This window comes from Gymnoscopelus braueri, assembly GCF_963280865.1.
Source record: "Gymnoscopelus braueri genome assembly, chromosome: 9".
NCBI lineage: Eukaryota > Metazoa > Chordata > Actinopteri > Myctophiformes > Myctophidae > Gymnoscopelus > Gymnoscopelus braueri.
Genome location: NC_137610.1, coordinates 14,287,128 through 14,297,127, shown reverse-complemented (window position 1 = coordinate 14,297,127; position 10,000 = coordinate 14,287,128). Strand labels below are relative to the sequence as shown.

The window sequence follows — 10,000 nt, the reverse complement described above, 5'->3', positions numbered from 1 at the left end:
TGTAAACTCCACACAGACTGTGTGGAGACTGAACACAACTTTTTGACGTAGTCTTGGGTCAACCGTGAATAGATAACCATCTCTGTCCCCAGCTCAGTGTCCCATTGGCTGGCTGGCCCATGAGAGAACTTGCTACAGTGTGAGCCGGAGCGGCCTGGCCTGGGGCAATGCCCAGCGCCGCTGCGGAGCCCTGGCGACAGGAAGTCACCTGACCGACCTAAAGACCCAGGAAGACATGCGCTTTGTGTCCTCTCACCTGCTCAGCCATAACACACTGCTGCTGCTCCTGTGGACAGGACTCAATGACAGACAGGTAACTCAATGCACAGTTAAACCTGGTGTTCATTTAACACTGAGAATGTAAAGATAGACCTGTGAAGGTCAGGGTCCATCTTTAACCCTTTAACACCTGAGGCCCCTTCTACAAATGCCTAAATCAGTAGTTCTCAAACATTTTCATGTCAAAGACCCCCAAAATGGTAGGCTGTATTTGGCAGCGGACCCCCATCTGAAAATGTTTTGTGCCAGGGACCCCCAGAAAAGACACTCTGGATTTTGATGTGTAACAGTGGTCCATGAAATGCTAGACTAGTGTGAATTTGGGAATATTTATAAAATATTGGGATTTTTTTCGACTAAAGATCATGCTATGAATTGTGATATACTGTACTGTATATGTAAAAAAAATATTTTTTAAATAGAACAAAGATTTTGCTAAATTTGTAGGCGTATATGAGAAGTATTTTTCTAATGTGCTACAGTATATGAATTGTAAGCCAGGGATTCTGCACATTCAGAATACCTTGTTCAGGAGGCTGTCGGCAGCACTCTTCTCTTGTAACCACCTTCAACCTGACATCCCTATTTTGGGCGTTTCATTAGATCGCGATGAGGTATGTAGGGCTTAAGTGGTTCATGAAAAACATTGCACCCTCTCACTGTGGACACATTTTAATTAAAGTAAAGTGTGTGTGTGTAATGTACACCGACCACTAAATGACCACTAATGGCGGTTTCAGCAGATGTCAGTAGTTTATAAACAGAGAGATAATTAGTAGTAATTTATAAACAGAGAAACCTGAGAGACAGCAGTCACTCCTTAAATGTGGTGTTGGTACAAGATTAGTGCAGCTTCAGCGTTTGGTGTGTGTGTGTGTGTGTGTGTGTGTGTGCGTGCGTGCGTGCGTGCGTGCGTGTGTGTGTGTGTGTGTGCGTGCGTGCGTGCGTGCGTGCGAGCGAGCGAGCGAGCGAGCGAGCGTGATTGGATGTGTGGTTACTATATCTCTTCTACTCATCTCATAGGATGAGGGTCAACCCCGCTGGTCTGATGGCTCCGCCTACAACCTGACCGACTCTGTGACATCATCACTGCCAGCCAATCAGACAGATTGTTTTGCCCTGCAGAAAAATGCAACAGGACCAGGATACTTCCTCACTCCATTCTTCTGTCACATTCCTTTACCCTTCATCTGCCAGTACCACAGTAAATAAACAGTTCAATACACATTTTATTAACCTATTCTGTGACTCATGAACAGTTGTTTGAGAGACAGAGAAAGGCAATCTTGGTGTGTAAACACAGCCATAGCTGAGTGAGGGGCTGGTATAGCTGAGTGGGTAGAGACACTCAGCCATACCAGCCATGTCATGCAGCTGGCGCTTCTAGCATAGCATACTGTAGATATGGGGCACTCCCATTGCAAATAATTCAAAACATACGCTGCTCTCAGGAAAAAAAGAGCCTTGGGGAATATAGCCCCTAACTGCTTCTCAGGCGCTGTAATAGCGCCCACTATTCCTAATAATTAGGATGGCTAAATGCAGAATACAAATTTCATGTGCAATTTGTACAGTGACAAACATTTCCCCAAAGGAGTTGATAATTAAAATTGCATAACATCTAGGACGTGTCAGTATTGTACATCTGTATATGCCATGTTATCCATGATCCTGTTATTTCAGTACATTTCACCTCACACTGCAGGTTGTGAGTATGTAACAAATAAACATAAATGCAAGCAGCCATGTAAAAAAAACAAAAACAAAAAAAACAGGGTCTAATGACCCAAGAGAAGTTATGCTCCGGAATTTTGGGGAATTTTGGAAATGTACTATCTCTTTCTCTCTCTCTCTGTCTCTCTCTCTGTTGGCCCATAGTCCCTATGGTCCCTGCCTCATTCTCTTTGGACCTGGGGCAGGTGACAGAGCGTGAGGTGGAGCTTCGCTGGGGTGACCTCACAGCGTTGACCTCTGGTCAACATCCTGCACCTCAGGTTGTCCTCCAGTATCAAGAGGAGGCGAAAGATGAACCTGGACCCAGAGAGGAGGAGGAGGAGGGAAACAGGAGAGTTGACAGGGGAGAGGTGATGCGGGGGCACGGAAGCATGAACAGACTGGTGCATGTGCCAGTGTCCTTGTCATCCCGAGGGGTGACTTTGGCAGGTCTGTCCCCCGGGAGTGCCTACTCATTCTCCCTTAGAGCCTCTCACTCTGATGGCTCGTCCTGGAGCCTGGGGCGAACTCACACCGCGTTTACCAGTGAGTCCTTACACACACACACACACACACACACACACACACACACAAGCGCGCACACACACACACACACACACACACACACACACACACACACACACACACACACACACACACACACACACACACACACACACACTGAATCCATTCTCTTTGGGACCAAACATTCCCTCAGACAGATGGATGTAAATGATTTCAAGGTCAAAGTCGATGACACAATTATCTCTAGCAAAGAAGAGATTACCTATTTGGGTTGTGTACTTGACAAATACCTGACAGGTGAAAGCATGGCTACAAAGGTGGTCAAAAGAGTAAACCAGAGAACCAAATTTATGGGCAGAATTTCCTCTTTTGTCAACCCTCAGGCCCTCAGGACCCTCTCTGGGGCCCTGATTCAACCACTTTTTGACTATGCTTGCACCTCCTGGTACTCCAGCACCTCAGTGTCACTGAAGACTAAGCTTCAAACCTCCCAAAACAAACTGATTCGGCTACTCCTCGGATTGGGGCCCATGACCCACCTTTCTCCCACCCATTTTGCCAGCCTAGGCTGGCTCAGGGTGGAAGACAGGGTTAAACAACTAAAAATGGGACTGGCCTTCAAAATCGTAAATGCAAATTTGCCCGATATGCCCCCAATTCCCGCATATCTGAGTAAATACCTCCAAAAGGTTAGCGACACCCACAGTCACAATACCAGAGGGAGCGTTAACAACAATTTGGTACCACCCACCCATAAATCAAACATGGGCAAATTCTCCTTCTACAGCACTGCCACCCAGGATTGGAATAGTCTAACTCCATCCCTCAAAAAATGCAGTTCGCTGGGCTCATTTAAGAGAGCCTTAAAAAATCACCTTTCAGGAGGCCAAAGGTGGAGGTAGTACCATTTTCCCGTTAGACAGCAGACCCCCCCCCCCCCCTGTTCTTGTACATATTTTTTTTCCCCTCTTTTTTTTTTTTTTTTTTTTTTGTTGTACATAGTGATATATATTGTTTTTGGCTGTTTATTTTGTAATGATATTTGAACTGTGGTGCCACTATATATGCCTATGAATTAAATACCAAGGCCCTCATTGGAAACAAGTCCGCAAGGACTTTTATGAACGGACCTGTTAGACAAAGTATTTTAAATGTAACTGTGCTGTTTTACATTTTTTGCCTAATAAAATATTCAATCAATCAATCAATCACACACACACACACACACACACACACACATACACACACACACACACACACACACACACACACACACACACACACACACACACACACACGCACACACGCGCACACACACACGCACACACACACACACACACACACACACATACAGTACAGTATATGGTAAAATCCTGAGTGTTAATTTAACTTGAGTGTATCAAGTGTAATCAATTGCTGTGTTTGTATGTACTGTATACAGTACATAACAGCAAAATGAGCGGGTTTATCTGGATATACTGTACACTTAATGTAGATACTATATTACACCCAGCTTGAAACTGTGCTAATTTACAACCGACACAAAAAAATTACAATTAAAATCGTCTTAGCTATCTCTCCATTGCTCTGAAAATTCATTTATAAGTTTCAAATTGACTAAATCAAGATCTAACAATGGCACACAGTACAATTGCACTACATGATTAAGCAAGTAAAATGTGAAAATCTGAAGACCAGACATATTGATGTTTGATCTATAAATATCATGTTTTATCACATACCCAACCTTTATTCGCCCTGGATGAAGGGAATGCTAAAAGCACAGAGGGGGTGATAACAGTTATCAGCCCTAGGGCTCAGTCAGCTAGTTGAATCAGCGCAAGCTAATGTGCCACGCCTGTTGAGCGACATCCCTGCAGTAGGAACTCAACAAGTTAAAAAAAACTAACAGAAAACATGGCTGAAAATCAAACATCAAACACAGTTGCTGCATATGGTGTGGTAGAAGTCATGGCTGAGGACAAACTGGATGATAAATAAGACTACAGTATGAGGTACATGATAAACGATTTATCGCGCAGGCATTCGTCTTTGCCTGAGATGATGTAACCAAGGCTGATACAATTTGCTATCCAGCCTTGGGCTCGGCCGGGTGATATGAATGCCTGAAAGAAAGTCTCTATATCTCAATATCATCACCCACCAATATTGTAACATGTTTATGCCCATTCTGTCATAGGGCCTACTGCACCAGGAAACATCACTGTTGGTTCCATCACAGTCAGTCAGATTACAGTTCACTGGATGCTTCCAGAATCAAGCCATGCCAAAACATGGAGCTTTGTGGTGCACTATATTGACATGGATTTGGGACAGGAGTGGATTTCTGGAATGGCCAACATCTCCGGGTCATCTGTGGTTGGTGGACTGCAGACGTACACTGCCATGATTGGAGGTCTGGAGTCATACAGGAAGTACAGCGTTGGAGTATACACAGTCGCTGAGCATGGGGTTGAGAGCTGTGAACAGAAGCATCTGATAGTGCGCACTGGTAAGTGTTAATGCGTGTGTTGTGTGCGTTTGTGCTTCATGGTGTTTGTGTATTTCTCATACTAGTGCAATGCCGGTTTGGTAAATCTCTCACACTCAATACTGCAGTTCCCTTGAGTCTTCAGCAATCCCACCAAGTGTGAAGTCAGTCGGAAGAGTGGTTCTTGAGATATGCATGCTTGGAGCGTGCGGTTCTGGAGAACCACTGAACTGATTAACGTCACACTTCACACTGCAAGTTCCTTGAGTCCTCAGCAGTACACCCGCCAAGTCGATCAGATGAACGGTTCTCGAGGACATTCATACATACATTTAATACTGTACATTTAATACTGTATGTATGTACAGTATTAAATCTCCATATATCTCTGTATGTACAGTATACAGAGATAATTTATAGATATATATATAACATGTTTAATTCATGTATACATTAGACATTAAATTAGACATTAAAGAGGAAATAAAACAAAACAAAAAAGTACTATCAAAAACCTTCGGCAAACCCCTTGTAGTAACTCTGAGGTCCCCCTATTGAAGACCCATGGTGTATATCATTGATGTTAAATTTATGGGTCAATTACATAAGTCCATAAACTGCAAATAAACTGCAAATTTGTGGGGCTGTAATTAATTACTTTTCCCATATGTTTTCTTTGAAAATGTTCACAATCACCACAATATATTTAGTGATTAACAGGTTAACCACATGAACCCTAACCCTAATTTCTAGGTCAAACATTTTGTTGAAAGCAGATCTACAAGCTCTGTGACCATTGTGACCTTGCAGATTTTCGATGAAGAGTTTTTGGTGTAGAGGGGAAAAAAAGAGTCGACCAGATATAGAATCCTTTAGGATTTAAGTGATTAAGTGGCACAATTCCTATTGTCCCCAATACTCTGATTTGAAAATGCCTTTAATTTGTGCAAATGCTGCTGTATATTATTTGACTCCGGTCCACTGAACTGAAGATAATGACTGCTGTGTTTTGTTGTGTATTAGGGGTGAGGGCCCCTAGCGGACTGGCAATGCGTAGTGCAGGAGAAAACCCCACGGTGTGCTGGAGCAGTCCACTGGACGACCCTCCAGAGGGCTATTACCTCACAACCCATCCAATAAACGGCCCCAGACCCACTGCATTATGGATAAACGAGTCCAGTTCTATTGCACTCTGGGCAAACGAGTCGGTATGTGTGGCTCTGGGCACGCTCACTCCAGGTCAGACCTACCAGGTGGGAGTGGTCTCAGTGAGAAGACAAGACAAGAGTCAGGAGACCACCATCATTTACACCACAGGTGCGTCAATATTAGCATAATCAGCAAATAGATAATAATATTTAATTAATAATTAATAACATAACCCTTTAAGACCGGGAACACATCTGTGTCATTTTAGATTCCTTTGTCTATTCAAAAATAGCAGATATACAAGCTCATAGAGCGGCACCGAGTGCCGCGCTAAGAGCTTGTAGATCTGCTATTTTTGAAAAATCTTGATTTTTTTTTTGCAAATCTTTGAATATATATTTTTAAAGCGAACATTTGTAACTCAAATCTTGGTGGTCCGCGGCCAAATACATATCATTTTGGGGGTCCTTGACATTAAAAGGTTTGAGAACCACTGATGTAGCAACATCAGAATTATAATTTAGGAGACATTTTGTAGAATCGGCCTCAGGTCTTAATGGGTTAATAAGCTCTGCCTCAAATATTAAATGCATCCAAGGTGGTCCCATTCATAATTAGCTGCTGAACCACCACATTAATTCCACACACAGGTGCGTTTATTGATTGAGTAGTGAAAATCTGGACCGCAGAAGTAACTGACTACTGAAGATGTTGTTTGTATTCACATCAGTGTTCTCACTGCATTGCAGGCACATGTTTAAAATAAAATGCATTTGTGTGATCAATGCACTTGTGCCATGCGTCACTGACTGGGAGCACACACTGCACTCCTTCCACCACAGTGTCCCTGAGCGGTGGTGGAAAGTAATGAAGTCATAATAATTTTCAATACTTTTACTTCTTTTTTTTTACTTCTTCCACTACATCTCAGAGGCAAATATTGTACTTTTTACTCCACTGTACTTATTTGACAGCTTTAGTTACTAGTTACTTTGCACATTTTGATTATTATCACAAAACATACATTAACCACTTAATGTATGTGGAACCCCCTTCGGCCATTTGAAAAAAAATCGAAATATTTGTATACATTTTGAAATGGGACATTCTGCACAATGAGTACTTTTACTTTTGGTACTTTAAGTACATTTTAAATACAGGAATTTTGTTGCAACAGAGTATTTCTACATTGCAGTATTGATACTTTTACTTGAGTAAAACACGTGAGTGCTTCTTCCATCACTGTCCCTGAGCAAGGCACTGTGCCACAAACTGCTCCTAATGACCAGGTTGCTTTGAGTGGTCAGAGGTCCAGAAAGGTGCCAGACTGTATACAGTACAGTACATGCAAGATGCAGATTATATAAGATAGGGGGGGGGGGTCTTATGTAAGAACTATACATATTTGCATGTATAGTGGTTAAGGCATTGGACCATTCACTTAATTTGTGGTCTGGAACTACTGAGGTGATCAGCCCTTGAGACTGCATGGCTAAGCAATTTGATCACAGACATTTTTAGATCAGCTGTAATTGGTCTGTGTAAATACAGTACCGTTAGCCTTGGTTAGCCAGTTAGCATGTTCAATCAAATCACTATATAGTCATGCAGTAATCTGACAGAAAGAGATACATGTCAATGTACAGCAACTGTATTGTGTTATACGCTATATTGAAACACAAAATGAGTGATCACAGATCTTAACTTTGCTGGTAATGGTTAGAAAAATTATAGACCCAGTCAAAGCGGACATACCATACATTGGGCCACATTTGTGAAAAAGGTCTAATGAAATGTCCTTTTGTCTGTCTCTTTTTCTACCTGTGAATGTGCATCTCTCTGTCCGTCTGTAGAGCCATGGCCAGTGCAGGTAGCACTCCCTCTGTCCGTGGGCACAGACTCCTCTCTGCTGTACATCCAGCCGCCGCTGCAAGGTGTGCTTGACGGGGTGAAGGTGTGTCTTTGTCACAGAGTGTGTGACGAGGCGTGTCGGGAAGCGTGCGAGAAGTACACGTGCGAGTGGCACTCTCTCCCCGCCGGGGCCCATGTGGTGTCCCTCAGAAACCTGAGTCCAGGGTCCCAGTACCATCTCAGGGTGCACAGCACCAGCCGAGAGAGGACGGGGGCCCCCTACTTCACACACCCCATCAGAACCAGTGAGTTGCATAATCGCAAGCATGCTTGCACACACCCACGCATATACTGTACAGTGTATATCAGTTGTTCTATCAGTTGTTTTCATGTAAAGGACCCCACAAATTCCCAGTCTGAAAATGTTTTGTGCCAGGGACCGCCATACAAGATTTGTGTTAAAATGTTTCCCCAAAAAAAAAAATCAAATATATATATATTTATAATAGCAGATCTACAAGCTTAAAGTGGTTATTAAACAGATTTAGATGGTGCTGTATATTATAACATTTTGCTGGGGACCCCCTGGAACCCCCTCAAAGACCCTGGGCTGGGGGTCCCCCCGGACCCCACTTTGAGAACCACCGTTGTACATAGAGACAAACACAGAAAGACACAAACAAACATACGCACACACACACACAGTATAACCACATCATAATAACGCCCTGATTAAAATAACCTTCTTTCAGTGCCATCTTTGAAACAGATGAGTCGGGTATCTTGCCCTGATTGCTGAAGTTTTAATTAAGTTTTCCTCTAAACCTAGGTTAATTACTATCCTCAGCGTGTTTATTTTGACAATAATTACAGCATAATGATCTGACGTGTTTCTAATTGCAGGCCTGGCCCCTCCAGGCAGCGTGAGAGAAGGCGTGGTGACAGAGTCGTCGGCGGAGCTGCTTTGGGATGCAGCAGGCGGCCGCGCACATGCCTACGAGGTCGTCTGCTTCGACTGTGACCGCCGCCGCACGCTCACGGTACCAAAGCCCCAAAAGTCATTAAAAAGTCAGGGTTGTTTTTGGTGTCTCAATTTGATGTGTGAATGAATTCGGGGATTGCTTTAGTCTCAAGGTTAGACTGGCGGGCTTGTTAAAGTCCACAATCAACTGTGAGGTTCAGGTGGGGTGGGGTGGTGGATGAGGAATGTTCTCTTCTCTCCATGTTCAGTGATGACTCCTGAAGGGCTCTCCACTCCCATCTGCTCCAGTGGGGCTGTTTTCAGTGGCAAACTACGCCAGACTGTGTTTCTACGTGGGCATGTTGTACACGTATATACGCATGTGTGCGTTTGTGTGCATGTGTATTTGGCTTTTTGCCAGCTGTTTTTAAATGATGGTAACAATTAATTTCGGTGGTCTTTAGTGAAATTCAAATGTCAACTCTAGATTTATTTTCTTTTCAAAATGTAGTTTATTTAAGTAGTTAAATAAAAATAAATTTCAATTTGTGTGTATTTTATATTTACTTATTTGCTTGTTCATTGTATAATTAAAGTGTTCTTTTCCTATATTGTTATATTATATATTGTTTTAATATACTTTAATACTTAATTTACATTTTCCATCTAAAGTTATTTGTGTTTATTTAAATTGTATTTGTTTGCTCAGTTTTTCTAATTGATTTCAACATTTTGCTATTTTTTACAAATAAAGGTCTAAACATTGGTAATCGGGATCGGCATCGGACCCACACACCTGGCATCGGTCGGGCTCTGTTCTTACACAGTGTTGGTGATAACCTAATGTTCGGTCACTGAATTACTGATGTATCTCTGTGTGTGTGTGTGTGTGTGTGTGTGTGTGTGTGTGTGTGTGTGTGTGCGTGCGCGTGCGCGTGCGCGTGCGTGTGCGTGTGCGTGTGTGATGTGTGATGTGCTACAGGTTCAGAAGGTATTCAGTCAGAGGGCTGTGTTCTCCAGTCTGACACCAG

General features: G+C 42.9%; 1 protein-coding gene across 1 annotated transcript in view; it reads left to right on the top strand.

The window, feature by feature from the left end:
• Positions 1 to 10,000, top strand: part of ptprq (protein tyrosine phosphatase receptor type Q) — a gene marked incomplete at its 5' end in the record, with an annotated part of 76,310 nt that overhangs the window by 1,889 nt on the left and 64,421 nt on the right. The window contains 8 exons of the mRNA XM_080438038.1: positions 93 to 313; positions 1,303 to 1,483; positions 2,158 to 2,538; positions 4,718 to 5,029; positions 6,032 to 6,325; positions 8,011 to 8,313; positions 8,912 to 9,048; positions 9,958 to 10,000. The exon at positions 9,958 to 10,000 is cut by the window's right edge and continues 81 nt beyond it. Coding sequence (XP_080294164.1) covers positions 93 to 313; positions 1,303 to 1,483; positions 2,158 to 2,538; positions 4,718 to 5,029; positions 6,032 to 6,325; positions 8,011 to 8,313; positions 8,912 to 9,048; positions 9,958 to 10,000 — 1,872 coding nt within the window. The remainder of the gene's footprint in view (positions 1 to 92; positions 314 to 1,302; positions 1,484 to 2,157; positions 2,539 to 4,717; positions 5,030 to 6,031; positions 6,326 to 8,010; positions 8,314 to 8,911; positions 9,049 to 9,957) is intronic.